General features: G+C 52.6%; 1 protein-coding gene across 6 annotated transcripts in view; it reads left to right on the top strand.

The window, feature by feature from the left end:
• Positions 1-10,333, top strand: part of Eef2k (eukaryotic elongation factor 2 kinase) — a 56,936-nt gene extending 46,603 nt beyond the window's left edge. For all 6 annotated transcript variants that reach the window (XM_005405080.2, XM_005405081.2, XM_013504852.1 and 3 more), the window contains 5 exons: positions 738-872; positions 1,026-1,214; positions 4,075-4,199; positions 7,682-7,860; positions 10,104-10,333. In XM_005405080.2, coding sequence (XP_005405137.1) covers positions 738-872; positions 1,026-1,214; positions 4,075-4,199; positions 7,682-7,860; positions 10,104-10,213 — 738 coding nt within the window. In that variant the 3' untranslated portion in view covers positions 10,214-10,333. The remainder of the gene's footprint in view (positions 1-737; positions 873-1,025; positions 1,215-4,074; positions 4,200-7,681; positions 7,861-10,103) is intronic.
• The last annotated feature ends 6,441 nt before the right edge of the window (positions 10,334-16,774 follow it).

A 16,774-nucleotide genomic window follows, 5' to 3' on the forward strand; every position in this document is an offset into this window, starting at 1 on the left:
GGCTGACTCCCGAACTCCTCACCCTCTGAGCCTTTGCTAAGAAGCCGCCTGTCTGCAGGGTCCTTCCTCCTCCTCTGACCGCGCTGCCGCAGCTGCCCCCGCTCCCCGCCCTGCAGACGTCGCTCTCGCCCCCTCCTGTGCTGCCTGTTCCCTGGGGCTAGTCCTCAGTCAGGCTGGGGGGCTCCGCAGCCCGTGCGGGGCGGGGTTGCCCAGCGGCAGCACACCGCCGCCCCGGCTGGCGCGCACTCTGTAGCGGGCACGCCGTGTGCGCCGCAGGAGGTGTAGCACGCGTGTGCGGAGCACAGAGCCGCCTGTCTCGCTCTGCAGGAAGCTTGCGCAGGGCATCTTTGGCGGGAGGAGCGGCGCTTTCTGAACCCATTCCTTGGAGCGCCCTGCTGATTTGCCCAAGTGTCCCGTTGATTCACAGACCAAAGCAAGTGGATTTGCTCAAGTCCGGCGTTTTGGGCAGCTTGTGTGGGGAGCTGGGAAGGAGGAGGCCCCTGCTGAGAGGTGAGGGAAGATGCTGCTCCGAGCTGCCGCCGGCCCTTCCGCTGCTGGTGTGTCCCGGGCTGCAGTCTCTCTGCACCCACGGGCTGCTGGCACGTAAATTTCTAGAACTGAAGGCAGCAAACTTGGACGCTGAGGACTCGCCTCCCCTCTCTGTCCAGCCAGGCCCCGCGCCCAGCCCCCCTGCGCTGTCTGGCTGTAAACACCCCCTGCCTGGCTGTGTCCCTTAGGTCTGTGTGGAGAAGTGGAACCTCCTCAACCCCACCCGCCTGCACCTGCCGAGGCCTTCCGCTGCGGCCCTGGAAGTACAGAGGCTGAACGCCCTGGAACTTGAAAAGAAAATCGGGAAGTCCGTTTTGGGGAAGGTATCTGTGCTGCCCCCTTGGAGGTCCCCCCGTACTACCCAGAGCCCCCGGCCCGCGGCTCCCCGCGCTCACCTCCTCCCGCAGGCTGGCCGGGCTTCCCGGGTGCGGCTCCAGCCTCCCAGGCAGCCGGGCCACACGCAGCGTGTGTGGCAGGTCCACCTGGCCATGGTGCGCTACCACGAGGGCGGCCGCTTCTGCGAGAAGGGCGAGGACTGGGACCCCGAGTCGGCCGTCTTCCACCTGGAGCACGCCGCCACCCTGGGCGAGCTGGAGGCCATCGTGGGCCTGGGGCTCATGTGCTCACAGCTGCCCCACCACATCCTGGCCGACGTCTCTCTGAAGGTGAGGGGGCGGTGGAAGGCAGCAGGAAGGGGGGCTCGGCTCCCCCGTCACTGGCCAGCCTTCCTCGCGGGGGTTACTCCCGCCTCCTGCAAGGGCACGCGTGCCTCTTAACTGTTCTGCTGAATTCCTGAAAGTTTGGGTCTATGCTTGTGGGCCTGTCTGAGCCCACTCCTGTGCACCGCTGCGTTCCAGCCTGGCCCGGCACCCGCTGAGGGCTCCCAGACACGGGGAGGCCTGTGTGAGGAACGCCTAGGACGGTGCGAGGGCCAGAGGGCCAGGACAGGACCGCGGGGCATCCCGTCTCCGGCCCATCTCTGCAACGCCCTGACCCTGTGACTGCCGCTGTGTTAGCGCTGCACCCAGCGGCGCAGTACAGGGCCTAAGAAGCTCCTAGTCTAGATTCCCAGGCTCGGAGCGGCAGCTTCCTCTGGCGGGAGTGGGGTTGCCAGGAGCAGGGTGTCTGTGAGAAAGAAGTAGTGCTCAAGGCAGCCTCGTGGCTGAGCAAGCGATGACGGCTGTGAGCCCGAGAGGCCCCTGGGTGCCCGAGAGAGCCCCTCTCTCCCCTCCAAGTGCCGCGCTCTGGACGTTTTCCTGTTGTCTTGCTACGGCAGGCAGTTATTCATGGTCACACGCAGTTAGGGAGCATGTCCTACACTCCGGGTAACGCCCGAGTGTAACCAGTTCTTATCCTGAGGCTGACCGAGAGTGAGGTCCAGGGCCGCAGCGGCAGGGAGTGAACCGAGCAGCGTTTATAAGAAAGAACAAAGAAAAGCTGCTGCGAACGGAAAGGGAGGACACGGAGGAGGCGCCCCCATTCAGGGTTTTGTGCACTTCGTTGGGCTGTTTTGGAGAGCGTGCAAAAAATGAGAAGGGACGGTACGGGTGCTGCATTTATGAGGGTTCTGACGTCGGGAAGAGGAGTCTCCCTCGCACCCGCGGCTCCCAGCCCGGGCCTCAGTCTACCCAGGCCCCCGTCCTGTGAGCACAGACTCTTCCTGCTTCCCTGCCCTCTCGCTTCCTGGTCTCGCTGTATTCGCAGCGAGAGTGAGACAGGCGAGGTCCCTGCTCTCATGGAGCGGACTGTTTGGATGGAAAGGCTTATTAGTACGGGTAATGAGGAGCAAATGAAAGGCCTCCACCGTAATTAAACATAATCTCCACTGAGATCTTTTACTGTGCTAAGTATTGTTCTAAAGTGCCAGGGAGAAATGTTACTGAATGTGGTAGGAGGCTAGATAGGCCCGTCATGGCGGACACAGGTTCTGGCTGCAAGGGAGGCTGGGAAATGTAGTCTTGGGCTGGCTAACCGAGGCTTCTCAGAGCCACGGCTGGAAGAGCCCTATGTACACAGCGGGGAGTCCCTGAGAAGCTTTCGGAAGGTTGAGGGCGTCACAGGCTATTGTGAGGGCTTTGGATTTGTCTCTGAGCGAGACAGGAAGCCCTGGGCCGTTTTCAGAGGGGAGCGTGACCTGGTTTAGGCTCTGCAAGCATCTTCCGTGCTGCTGTGGGTCTCGGGGAGCAGAACGGAAGCAGGGGCCTCCTCACTGATTGTGGGAGGCACCGTGGTGCAGCGCTTGGGGGACTGGCCGGATGGCACCCCAAAAGCCTCAGCGGCCCATGTGGGGATGCGCACCTGGAACTCCAGCTGACCCAGGAGGCTGAGGAGGGAGCTTTGCAAGCTCAAGCCCAGCCAAATGAAATTTTAATTTAATTAATTAATTTTTTTAATTTAAAAATTTTTTTTTCGGTACCAGGAATCAAACTCACGACCTTGCCCTTGCCAGGCAGGCGCTGTGCCACTGAGCTAAGTCCCCAGCCCTAAATTAATTTATTTTTTTGGTACTGGGAATCGAACTCAGGACCTCGTGCTTGCCAGGCAGGCACTTGTGCCGTTGAACAACATTCCCAGCCCTGAAAATAAAATATTAAAAAGGCTGTAGCTGTAGCTCAGTGGTAAAGTGCTGACATGTATGAGGTCCTGGGTTCAATCCCCAGATGCACACATACACATACACACACACGCACGCACATGCACACACACACAGAGGCTTAACATAGGTACATGTGACCTCAATTCACTGAAGTAGCTATATGTTCAAGAGAATAACTATGTACATCTGTGCAAAAACTTGTACATAGGTGGTCATAGCAACACTATCCGTCATAGCCATAAAGTATAAATAACAGATGAGCAATACACACAGTGTGATATATCCATACAGTGGAATATTATTTTGTCATAAACAATGGAATTCCAATGCTTGCTACAACATGGATGAACCTTGAGAACATGATGTGAAGGGATAGAAACCAGACCTAAAGCGCCCCAGTTCTATGGTCCCGTTCATATGAAATGTCCAGAATCCATAGAGATAGAACACGGACTGGGTGGAGTGGAGAAATTGTGGGTGGGGAGCGATTGACGGTTAAAAGGAATTGTACTTCTTTTTCGGTTGATGAAAATATTCTGAAAATTGATTCTAGTGCTGATTGCACAATTCCATGAATGTACTAAAAACCTGTGATGTGTAATCCCAGCACTCTGGGAGGCTGAGGCAGGAGGATCACAAGCTCAAGCCCAGCCTGGACAACTTAGTGAGACCCTGTATTTAAAAAAAGAGGGGCTGGTGGGGCGAGACGGGGGGTGTATCCTACTGCAGAGGCCTTGGGTTCAGTCTCCAGCACCACAGACACACACACACACACACACACACACACACACTACAGTATCTCTGGCTCAGGGTTCTCAAAATAATTCCAAGAAACGGGGAGAAGACCGATGGGTAAGATCCTGGCACCCCCCTTCCCTTTGACCATGCTCTGTTTGCTTTTTTCTGCCCTTCTTGGCCTTTACTGATAGGACACAGAAGAGAATAAAACGAAAGGATTTGACTACTTACTGAAGGCAGCCGAAGCTGGTGACAGACAATCCATGATCCTCGTGGCGCGAGCTCTTGACACCGGCCAGAACCTCAGCCCCGACAGGTACGCGGCTGGCGCTCAGGCGCAGCTGGGGGCAGTGTGGGCTGCAGGGGGCCCTGCGTCGGGGTTGCGACACACCCGGCTTCCAGCCTCGGCTCCGACCTCTACCAGTCCGGTGACCACGGCCAAGTTAGCTTGCCTCCCCGGACCCTGTTTCGTTGTGTGATCAAGTGGGAATGGTTACAGTCCTGTCTCCTGGGAAGGGTCCAGGACGGGAACTAGAATTCTCACCGTGCCCATGAAGCACATGGTAAGTGGTAGCCATTTTAGCCAGTGTGTGTAAAGCCTGAGGAAAACATCTGAAAGGTCCTACAGCGTCAGGTTCAGAGTAGTGTTCCTTGGTTGTAGAGTATCGATGATTTTAATTGACCCCTCCTACTTTTGTTGTGTCATTTCTTTCATTTAAGAAGGAGGGGAAAGCCGGGCGTGGTGGCCCACACCTGTAATCCCAGCACTGGGGAGGCTGAGGCAGGGGGATCATTGTGAGTTCAAGGCCAGCCTGGGCTACAAAGTGAGACTCTGTCTCAAAAAGACCAAAAAAAAAAAAAAAACCAAAACAAAACAACAAAAAAAGAGTTCATCTCCCTCGCTGAGTCTAGCGGGAAGGCTAGGTCTGTGGTTCTGTCAGGCTTTTGGGCTCAGTGCCTGTCACACAGTCCTCACACGCATCAGATCCCGGGGTAACAGCCGTGCCTCTCACCCTTGATAACACCGTCGGGCCTTGACGTCACTGCGAGCGGGCGCCGGATCGCCTGCGTCTGGGACCCAGTGCTGTGCGCAGGGTCTGACCTCGTGGTTGTTTGAGTGAATGCACAAAGCAGCTCCATGTACAGACAAGCGGGTACGTGGGGGCCCGTCTGAGGGGTGACTGAACCCTAGTTCTGAGAAGTGGGGGCTTGCCTGTGGTCAAGGGCAGGTTGAGCATCCTTTACCCCCAGTATTCAGAATATTTGCATTTACAAAGGAGGCATCTTGGGGGTGGAATCCAGTTCTAAATGTGAAATTCGTTTGTTTCATACACACCTTGGACACATACCCTGAAGGCAGTTTTGTGCGATACTTCTAGTGCACCTGCAGCACCCGGTCAGCCTGGGAGCACATGAAATCAGGTGTGGAATTTCCCACTTACTGGCTCAGCCTAACACGCTGAATTTGGAGCGTTTTGGATTTTGGATTTTCAGATGAGGGATCTGCAGCTGTACTAGTAAGTGGCAGAGCTGGAACAGGTCTTCTCACCCTTCTTCCTCTCTGCTCTCGTGCCTCTCTGCGGAGTTAGAACTGCACTGACGAGGGGAGGTCAGCAGAGAAGAACTGGCACGACTGTATCAGACCAGATGCCAATGAGTGTGGGGCCCTTTGAGCACACTGGAGAAGCAAGCAGGGATAGGGCAGGGTGGAGCCGGGCACTGGATATGTGCATCTGAGATCCCTAAAAAGTCTTTCCCAGCTGTGCTTTCTTTTCTTTTCTTTTTTCTTTTTGTTGAGACAGGCTCTCGCTATGTAGTTCAGGCTGGCCTTGAACTCACTTTGTAGCCCAGGCTGGCCTCGAACTCACAGCGACCCCCTGCCTCAGCCTCCCGAGTGCTGGGATTACAGGCCTGCGCCACCACGCCCAGCCCTAGCTATACTTTCTAGGCTTGTCTTTTCTCTACTTTTTATTTCTATTCATTTAGTTTCATGTTGTCCTACTTTTAATTTTATTTACAGTGATAGTTTCTTATTGATTTGTCAGAACTCTTTATATATTAAGGCTATTAACTCTTGGTACATATTTATCTTTAAAATAATTTTTATCAGAGATGGCTACCATAGTTGGGGGGGCACATATGTCACATAATCAACACTGTTTATTGGGCTTGGGGACACACTGTTTTTGGTTTTTGGTTTTATTGTTTGTTGAGACAGGATCTCATTATGCAGTTCAGGCTGACCTTGAACTCACCATGTTGCCCAGGCTGGCCTTGAATACAACAGTGATCGTCCTGCCTCTGCATCTCAAGTGCTGGGATTACATGCCCGGCTGACTCACTGGATTTTAAAAGGTTTTGGTCCTCAGAAGTTCTGTCTAATGGGGAATGAGAGGTCATAGAAAATTCCAAGGCATGGCGTGAACCCTCACCCGTGAGACAATGAGGGAAATTAGGCCTTTTCCCTTTTGATCTACTCAGGGAAATTCTGCTTTGCCCTTTAGGACTGAGGAGGGTCAGAGATAAAAGGGGTGAAGTCATCCATTCTGGTAGCTTCTAGTCCAGTGTTACAACCATAGTTTTTGGGTACCTTGCCAATAACTTTCAAATGATTTCTATTTTTAATAAGATCAAATAAAGTCATAGTTAGCTCCTGAATATCATCCCTAACAGCCACTTGTTCATATTTATTCACTCAACAAACGCTCACTGAGCCGGGTGTGGTGACACACGCCTGTAATCGTAGCACTTGGGAGGCCGAGGCAGGGGGATCGTTGTGAGTTCGAGACCAGCCTGGGCTACAAAGTGAGCTCAAGACCAGCCTGAACTGCATGGCGAGACCCTGTCTCAAAAAGACAAAAACCAACCAAACAAACAGACACACACTTACTGAGCCTGTGCTCCTAGCCAGGCCTTGGGACTGCAGCAGTAAACAACAGGCCAGGCTTGTCTTCTTGTGCCTTATGCGGAGGCGGAGGAGACCACGACAAAGAGGTGCAAGGAGAACGAGGGGTCACAGTAATCGTAAGAAGCGGGGCGTCTGGAGACAGCGCCTCTTAAGAAGGGACCTATGCGCTGGGGCTGGCAGGGTGAGGAGCCAGGCGGGGGCAGAGTTAGGGGAGGATGTCCCACGGCCGGGGCGGCAGGTGCGGGCAGGGGCTGGCACGTGTGAGCGGAGAGAGAACAGCCGCCCAGAGTGGAGGGCAGGGGAGTCCGAGACAGGGTGGGAGGGACAGCGGCCGTCAGCGCTGCTCTGGGCACTTTGGAGGACACCGTGGCCGTCCTTACCGGTGACTCTGCTCTTTCCTGATGCTGTAAGCGGTTACTCCTTGAGACGCAGCCCGGCGCCCTTAGCTCTGAGCGTTGCGTTGCGTGGGTTTGGCCGGAACCTGCACTGCCGCCGTGGACAGTTTGGCCGTGTGTGTGCTGCTGTAGGAAAGGAGCTGGCGCGGGAGGGCGAGTGACGGGGGAAGCTGCCTCGGGCCAGGAGAGACTGGAGCCGCCCAGGCAGAGCAAAGGGGGCTGTGTGCTGGCGAGCGCTCCGACGCTCCGGCGGCCTCTGCAGAGCGTGTTCTGCCCGCCCCGTCTCCTGCCTGCCTCAGAGGACACCCGGCCGCTGCAGGTGCCAGCCCGCGGGGTGTGTGTGACATCTAGAGAAAGGCCCTTTTAGATGGAGGAGTCCCTTAGGTGGAGCGGCCTTAGGAACTAGAGGTTGCGCGCCAGAGGTGCTGGCCCTGCCCTCTGCCACCGCCCTGCTGCCGTGGTAACAACCCCCTTCCCCTCTTCCTCCCCGGCAAGGTGCCGAGACTGGCTGGAGGCCCTGCACTGGTACCGCACCGCCCTGGAGACCACGGACTGTGACGAGGGCGGCGAGTTCGACGGGATGCAGGGCGAGCCCCGCTACGCGCTGCTGGCCAGGGAGGCCGAGATGCTGCTCACGGGAGGCTGCGGCCTGGGGAGGGACCCGCAGAGGTCAGGTGAGGCTGGCGGGCCGGGCTGGAGTTCCCACCCTGCTGGGATTGTGGCACGGTTTCGGGCGGAGCTCTCCGCCCAGGGGAGGGTGTGTGGGGCTGGTGTGCAGGTAACTTTTCCTTCTTGAGCAGTGGGATTTGAACCCAGGACCTTCACACGGAGCTCCGTCCCCAGCTCTTGCTTGCTTGCACTCTGTCCCTCCCCCCCTCCCTCTCCTCCTCTCTCTCCCTTTCTCTTCCTCTCTGTCTTTCTCTCCTTCTCTCCCGCTTTCTCTCTCCCTTCCCGCCCTCCCCTCCCCTCCCCGACAGAGCCTTGCAGGATCACTGAATGGCCGGGCTGGGCTCACACGCGCAGTCCTCCCGCCTCAGCCAGAGTGCTGGGGTCATGCGTGCCACCACACCCAACTTAAAAACCCTTTTTGAAAGTTGTGTCTGCGCTAAAAAGATGCGCTTTTCTTGCCGTTATTCCCTGAAGGGTACAGTAAAGCCACGGTCTGCATGGCATGTGTGGCATTAAAGATGGTAAGTGTGGTGCGTTGCCAAGATGATTTAAAGTGCATGGCTGGATATACGGAGGTCATTTGCACGTGCTGTACCATTTTACTTTGGCGTCCACACTGGATCCTGAAACCAACCCCCGAAGGACGCTGAGGGACCGCCGGGTATTTGTGTTTGGGAGGGGGGGTTCTTTCAGTTTAAAAAATTGAGCTGCAGTTTTTCTTAGCTTAAAATTTACCGTCTTAAAACGTACAGTTTAGTGGACCGTGGAGTTTTCGTAGCAGTGCACAACCCTCACCGGTACCTGTCTCCACACACTTCCGTGCCCCTGAGAAGAGACCCGTTCCAGTGAGCGGTCCCCCGCCGCCCCCGCCCGTGTGTAGTGTGTCTCTGTGGGGTATTTGCCACCTTTAGTTTATCCATCAGTTGATGGACTAGTTACATATATTTTTTCTGTCACACAAATGTATTCATCTGCATGAAGGGATTTAAGACTTAGACTTAGACAACAGAATTTTGTTTTCATTTTTTGTGCTCTTTTGAGACGGTCTCACTTTGTAGGTCAGCTGGCCTTGTGCCTCAGCCTCCGCCTCCCGGGGGCAGGGAGTAAAGGCTTGAACCACTGTGCGCAGCTAAACTTTGGTTTTAAACCCAAGGCCTCATGCGTGCGGGGCAGGTGCCCTGCCACTCAGCTACACCCCCGGCACCCCCAAATGTATTTCTCATCGTTCTAGAGGCCAGGACTCCCAAGGTGCTGGCCAGTTCTGGTTCCGGCAAGCAGTCACCTTCTCCGTGTCCTCACAGGGCCTTTCTTCTGTGTGCAAGTACAGAGAGAACAAGCTCTGCTCTCTCTTCCCCCCGCTCCCAGGGCCCCAGCGCCCTCTGTCAGGGCCCACCCCAGTGATCCCATGTAACTCTGCCAGTCTCTGAGCTCGGCTTCCCAAGACAGTTACACTGTGGGTCCAACATGAGAGTTTCTGATGGGGAGCCCAGAGACGTCCTATGTACATCCCAACCTTCACATAAAATAAACATACTGGGCTGGGTTCCCAGGTGCAGAACGAAGCTAAACATCAGAAGTTTGTTTTCTGGGGGCTGGGGATTTAGCTCAGCGGCACAGCGCCTGCCTGGCAAGCCTGAGGTGGTGAGTTCGATTCCCTGTACCGGAAAAAAAAATTTTTTTTTTTTTAAATTGTAAAAAAGGTGGCGAAGATGTAACTCGGTGGGAGAGTGCTTGCCTAGCATGTCCTGGGTCCTGAGCACCATCCTCCAGCACCCAAAGGGAAAAGTTGTGTTTTTTGAAATTAGCAAATAATAAAGCACATCTAGAACATCCTGTTTGAAATTCCTAAATCCAGCATGCTCTAAGAACCCGGAGCTTTGGCGACCTGTAACCGTGCTGATATTCAGCCTTTATTCCACTTTCGTGCGCTCTCAGGGCCTTCTGCAAAAGTCCCCATCCCGGCCCTCGCTGGCTCAGACAGAATCACTGCTCATCCCTAACCAGTCACCTCGGTCGCTGAGATGGCTTGTTTCCTCTGCTGGGCCGTGCCTAAGTCGGGAGCAGTCCACAGGGAGCGGGATGGAGGAGCGCTCTGATTGGTCCGGTTAGATCACATGCTCTCCTGTGGGTCTTCAGGCCCTGGAAGGAGAGGGCACAGGGGTGGTTTGAGGGTGCTCTGCTGGCCGAGGAGGGGCTGGCAAAGACCGTGGGTGTTCACGTCTCTGTGCCCCGCTCTGCTCTCTTTTAGGGGACTTGTATACCCAGGCCGCAGAGGCGGCGATGGAAGCCATGAAGGGCCGGCTCGCCAGCCGGTACTATGAGAAGGCCGAGGAGGCCTGGGCCTGCATGGAGGACTAGCGCGCCTGGAGAGGCACACCAGCCGGCCCGAAGCAAAAGGGCCGGGAAGGACTCGGGAGGCATTTCGCCTGGGAGGGGAAGAGTATTTTTGGGGTGCTGTAAATCGCCTTTTGTATTTCACTTTTTTGACTCTTGAAGAAATCTTTGCTACCAGCGGAGATGCTACAGCTCTCCCTTAAGACAGTATTTGGGATGCCGGGCGCGGTGGTGCACGCCTGTAATCCCAGCACTCGGGAGGCCGAGGCAGGAGGATTGTTGTGAGTTCCAGGCCACCCCGGGCTACAAAGTGAGCTCAAGGCCAGCTTGAACTACATAGCGAGACCCTGTCTCAAAAAGACAGAAAACAAAAAGACAGTATTTGGGGTTGGTAGTGCCAGCTAATGAACCAACATACTGCTTTGTCGTAAGATGTAAACAAGTGCTTTTCGGCCTCGGATGGACAACATTGGGGCTTTGCTCATCAGCTTTTCAGGCTGGACTCAGATTTTAGGCCCCAGGAGCCCCGGGGCTCTTGGGAAGTTGGAGCTGTTCCCTTCCCGTGGGGTGTGTTTTGACCTAACAGTGCAGCGCCTCCTGCAAGCGTTGGGAAGCGCGCAGCGTCTCTCAGGGGCTGTGAGGCTGCTCCATACCCAGGCGCTCTCCACACCCTGAAAGGGCCTGCGCACGGAACACCGTCTCACTTTTTACTTTAATCTCTTCCCACCGTGGGCCTGATTCTCGGGCATCCGGCCTCCTTCCGTTTCTTAAGCTTGCTTTTTGCTGTGGGCTCTGCAAAAGAGGTTTGGCTTTCACATGCACACGCTCACTACCTCTGACTCCTGTATCCGCTCCTGCGGAGGAGGGGCGCCCCCGAGCGCTCACACGGAGGGGCGGTGGGCTGGGCACGTGGGAGACGGTCCTCCACCCAGACGTGTTCCCTGCTCCTCGGGGCGGCACCCACGGTGAAGGGCCCTGCGCAGTGTCCTCGCCTCTGTCTGAAGTGAAGATGTTCTGCGGAGTCCGCTCCCAGCCCTCGTTCTGCTGGAGCTGTGCTGATTTTTTTTTAATCACTTGCAGCCCCCTGAGATTTATCTACGATGTCTGAGGCGAGAGGGCAAGAACTGTAAACACTCATTAATTCCAGTCGTTTCCCCAGGGCCAGGCTGCAGTTCTCTTTATTTAATGATCTTTCTTTTTAAAAGAAGTTCAGGGCCAAGTGTGGTGGCCCATGCCTGTAATCCCAACACTCAGGAGGCTGAGGCAGGAAGATTGCTGTGAATTCAAGGCCAGTCTGAACTGCATAGTGAAACCCTGTCTCAAAAACACACACACAAAAAAAAAAAGGAAAAGGAAAAGGAAAAAGAAAAAAAAGTTCAAATGTAATACTAGTATGATTTCAGTTATTTCAAGTAACCAAGAAACCAGACTTTTAATCAGCCACAAATGCTGGAGAATCCTTTCTTTGTTTAAACATCAAACCTAAATTCGAGGCCAGCCTGGGCTGAAAAGTGAGACCCTGTCTCTAAAAGACCAAAAAAAAAAAAAAAAAAAAAAAAAAAAAAAAAAAAATCAACTCCAAAAAGCAGAGTGTGAAACACAAACCATTCTTACCTGCTCCTTAAAACGGACCCTTGAGCACTTTACTGGGGAGCTGTGCAGTCATGAACTGGTTCAAGCACTGGGTTCCAAAGTCTGGAGGAGGGCACTCTCCAAGGAGAAAGCCGGGCAAGTCAGAATTACTCTGGAAAAGTCCCCCAGTCCCTCCAGAAATGACAGCCATCCCAGTTCTTCTGTGCGAACCCTTCACAGCCAGTTTTGCTGTAGAAGTTGACGCTAATCACTTTTTTCATCTGTACCAGTTGGCTCGGAGTGGCTCTGTGTGTGTTTTAAACCGGTGCACATGGTTAAATTACACATGGTAAGCGGCAGAAGCAACTTTATTGAGAGGTATCTCTTCCAAATGATCAAGCATCATGTAATTCATGCTTTCTTGTTAATTTAGCCCACCTCTTTGCAGTTTTGACATGCAAATAGTGCTGTTTTCTGACTACCTAATTCCTCCGTTGTATGTCATCTCTTCTTTGGCATGAATTAGCAGACTTTTTGGCAAAGGGCCAGCCAGTAAAGATGTTCGGCTTTGCCAGTCCTGTGGCCTCCCTTGGAACCACTCGGTCCTGTCGAAGTGGGAATTGACTTAGCTGCATGGGTGTGGCCAGTGTTCTAATCACAGTTCATTTACAAAAACCAGGCCTGGCATAGTGGCCCACACCTATAATCCCAGCACTCGGGAGGCTGAGGCAGGAGAATCATTGTGAGTTCAAGGCCAGCCTGAACTGCATGGAGAGACCCTGCCTTAAAAAGACAAAAAAAAAAAAAAGTGGGCCTGGGCTGTAGTTTGTCAGCCCCTGCTCTAACCCTTAGTCAAGGGCTACTTTTTAAAGCCCTGAAGGCAGGGACTGTCTCAGTTTTGTGATTCACAGGAGATGGCTGCTTCCTCCTCCAGGAGGCTGAGATGGCCTAGATGCAGAACGACTCAAATGCAGCTTCCTCCCACAATGCAGGGGATGGAACCCAGGGCTTCACAGAGGTGAGGCAAACACTCTCACCACTGAGCTAGACCCCCAGTCTTTTCTGAAGCAGGATCTTGTTAAACTGCCTGGGTGGCCTTCAGCTTGGGGTCTTACTGCCTCAGCCTCCCGAGTAGCTGGGCTTAGAGATGTGTACCTCCGCCCTAGGCAGCAAGTACTTCTATAAGGACCCCCGAGAGCAAAAAAGAATCGTGCAGAATGTTGAGATCCTTCTGAGCCAGTAAAAGCACTTATTCAACCTTCAAAACCCAGTTCTGGGGCCAGGGATATAGCTGAATGGCACAAGCACCTGTTGAGCGCAGGGTCCTGAGTTCAATTCCTGGTTCAAAAAAAAAAAACTAGTTCTGTGCCTTCTAAAGTAGGTCAGGCCATCGTTTTCTACAAAGAGTAGGCATGCCTAATATTAGTAAGGCAGCCCTAAGGCATTCTAGCCCGATTGGGAAGACATCAGTGACTGTCTTCAGGTGTGAGAAGCAGGTGAGCGAGTCCAGGTTGGCAGGGCCAGGGTGATCTGGTGCTTTCATTTCTCAGATGGAGACGCCAGGTCTCAGGTGGACCCTCAGAGCGACACTGTTAGAGGCTCAGCGGAGCTAGGACTGGACCCCTGCGGTTGAGGATCCTGGGGGTAGAAATTAAACTGAAACCAGACTGTAATGGCCTGTTCACTTTTGCTACAGGTAGAAGAAAAATTAACTAGGGCTGGGTCTGGGGCTGTGTGGTGCGTGCTTGACGCCCTGTGTTCAACCCTAGCACTGTAAGAAATGAACTGGGGCAGGCTTTATGTATACAGGAAAGAAGGAAAGAGCTCCTAGACTCCAGGGCTTCGGGATACCCTCCGCTCCTCTCCTGAGGAGTTGTGGAAGTTTATCACCAGATGCTCTTCTCGTTCTGATGGTTTCACCTCCTTCCGCCCCAGCACTTTTGCCGGTGGGCTGACTTGTTTTAGTTGTTTTTTACCAAGTAGATGGGGCGGGCAGGGCAGGAACAACAACACGCCCGTCCTCTCTGTGCATTTGTTTGTCTTCTGTTCCTGGCCTCGAGGTAAACACTTCATCTCCTCAAGGGGACCCCGAGTGGGACGCAGAAAAGTAACTCGAGTTACAGATTTATTTTTGTGTATGTACTGAGTTCTACTTTATCTTCCCAAGTAAAATGGTTTCTTTCTTTCCTGTCTCAAATTCAAATGCCTCCTAGAGGCTGAACACAGAAAACTGGACGTCATTCTTCTTCGGAAAGGGGCAGCCGTGATTCACCTTCACCGAAGTGTGGGCCCAGTGTGGGACCCTTTGTAATTTTTTAAGAGCTGCTGAAAAAAAATTGTTCTTTTTATGTGTGGTCTTCTGATTTTTAACATTTGTAATAAATTCCAATAAAGCCTTCCAGATTTGGCTCCTGTGCTGTCAGTTTGCTTTATATAAAATGGACAAGCCTCTTTCATTTCTTTGCTTTTGTTTTTTTCTGGGACTGGGAATCAAACTCACGACCTTGCGCTTGCCAGGCAGGTGCTGTGCTGCTGAGCTAAATCCCCCACCCCCTCTTTCATGTCTTGATTTGCTCACCTATAAATTAAAGAGTAATACTACAATGTTGTCATCAGCCCCAGGGAAAATAAAGTATGTCTGAGTGTTTCTGGGGTGGGAGGGTGCATTCAACCCAGGGTCCTCACACTGAGCTATGTCACCAGCTCTTTTTTTGTGTATCTTCTTTTCTTTTGAGATGTGGCGAAGCTTAAGAAATTTTGGTTCCTGGTGTGACTCTGGTTTCTTGCATTGGTGGTGACTGAACCCAGGGGTCCATGCTATGCAAGTGCCCTACCGTTGTGTCCCATCCCCACCCACGTTCCTGTGGGGCCGGACTCGTTTGTGGCGTGTGCACTGACATTCTTTGCGGGAGGTTTCTATTTGCAGGGGCTTTCTAGGTAGCTCAGGCTGGCCTTGAACTCCTGTCTCAGCCTCCCTAGTGCAGAATTATAGACATGTGCCACCATGCTAGGCTTAAACTAATAGCTTTTTAACTAAGAGATTTCAAGCCAGGCCTGGTGGCATCTTGCTCTATAAAACTTTCTTTGAGCCGGGCGTGGTGGTGTACGCCTGTAATCCCAGCACTCGGGAGGCTGAGGCAGGAGGATCGTTGTGAGTTCAAGACCAGCCTGGGCTACAAAGTGAGCTCAAGGCCTGCCTGAACTGCACAGGGAGACCCTGTCTCAAAAAGACAAACAAACCAATAAAATTTTATTATGCATAGTCTTGTTGCAAGGAAAAACACACTGAGGTTATTTCCAAGATTTGAACCTGGTAGAGACACTAAAAAAAATTTATTTTTAATTATCATTACCTCCGTAGAGTAACTTGCATAATCCCAAGTACATATAATATTTAATGGTTTTTACATATGTAGAGATGTTAGTCCAACTACCTAGATCAATATATAGACTATTTGTGTACCACAGAAATCTCCCTGGACAAAGGTAACCACTCTTCTGACTTCTATTTGCATCGCCTGTGTCTTCAATAGATGCTTGCTCCTTTTGTGTGTGTGTGTGTGTGTTTGAGACAGGGTCTCACTATGTAGGCCTTGAGCTCACTTTGTATCCCAGGCTGGCCTTGAACTGCCAACAGTCCTCCTGCCTCGGCCTGTCCAGGGCTGGGATTACAAGCGCATGCCACTATACACAGCCTTGATCTGTTTTGGGACAGGGTCTCCCTTTTTTGTGCAGGCTGACCTTGAACTCACTATGTAACTCAGGCTGGCCTTGAACTCCTGGTGGTCTGGAGCCTCCACGTGCCGGGATTACGGGCTGGCACACCACTCCCAGCGTGCTCTTGTATTTTTAAAAATTCCTTTAAAAACAACAAACTCGGCTGGGCATGGTGGTGCAGGCCTATAATCCCTGCACTTGGGAAGCTGAGGCAGGAGAATGGGTTTGAGGCTAGCCTGGGCTACACGGTGAGATCCTGTCTCAAAAAAACAAACAACCAAACAAAAAAAGCCCAACAAAATCTCAGAACAATGAAATCTTTCCAAATATGTTGAAGGTGGATGAAGAAAACAGAATAAAATAAAATGGACTAAGGAAGAATTGGAGGAAAGAGAAATATGGAATGCCCGGATGTTCGGAGGTAGACCGCTGGGTATCAACTGGAAACTCGAGTCGGGGCGCTGACACGTGTAAGAAGAATCAGCGCGGAACCAGAGTTCCATTCATACGACGCGGTTTCTATGGCTTGCCAGGGGCGCGGCCGAAGCATCGTCAGGGTTTGGGTTACTGCGCCGTTCCTCCCGTGAATGATTTGGCTTGCGGAACTAATGCGGAAGGGCAGTACTGCGGAGATGAGGGAGACCTGAGATTTCTTACAGTAATATATGTGAAAAGTCAAGTGAAGTGGTTTATTTCCCAGAATAAAATACTGAAATTGACTCAAGGAGAAGAAAAAAACCTGGAGAAAACAGTCACTAAAGATCAAATACTTAGTTCGGGTGCACTCCTATAATCCCAGCAGTCGGGAGGCTGAGGCAGGAGAATCATTGCAAGTTCAAGGCCAGCGTGGAGCTCCAGGCCAGCCTGATTGCATAGCAAGACCCTGTCTCAAAAAGAAAAAAAAAAAAAAGGGCTGGGGATTTAGCTCAGCGGCAAAGCGCCTACCTGGCAAGCGCAAAGTCGTGAGTTCGGTTCCTGGTACCAGAGAAAAACCAAAACCAAAACAAAACAAAACAAAAAAAAATCAGTTACTTTGGCAACATTTATAATGGAAAATACACACATGATGCAGCAATTCTAATTTTGGTATTGGTCCTGGAGGAGCATACACAGACACACACGCAGGAGCCTTCTGCAAAGACATTGCTGAATAGTATGACATGACAAAAGTTCAGAAACATATTTTTTTGTTTGTTTGTTTTTTTTTTTTTTTTTGGTTTTTGTCCGGTACCAGGAACCAAACTCACGACCTTGCGCTTGCCAGGCAGGCGCTTTGCCGCTGAGCTAAATCCCCAG

Source organism: Chinchilla lanigera, unplaced genomic scaffold, assembly GCF_000276665.1.
Source record: "Chinchilla lanigera isolate Chin_1 unplaced genomic scaffold, ChiLan1.0 scaffold00092, whole genome shotgun sequence".
NCBI classification, from domain to species: domain Eukaryota; kingdom Metazoa; phylum Chordata; class Mammalia; order Rodentia; family Chinchillidae; genus Chinchilla; species Chinchilla lanigera.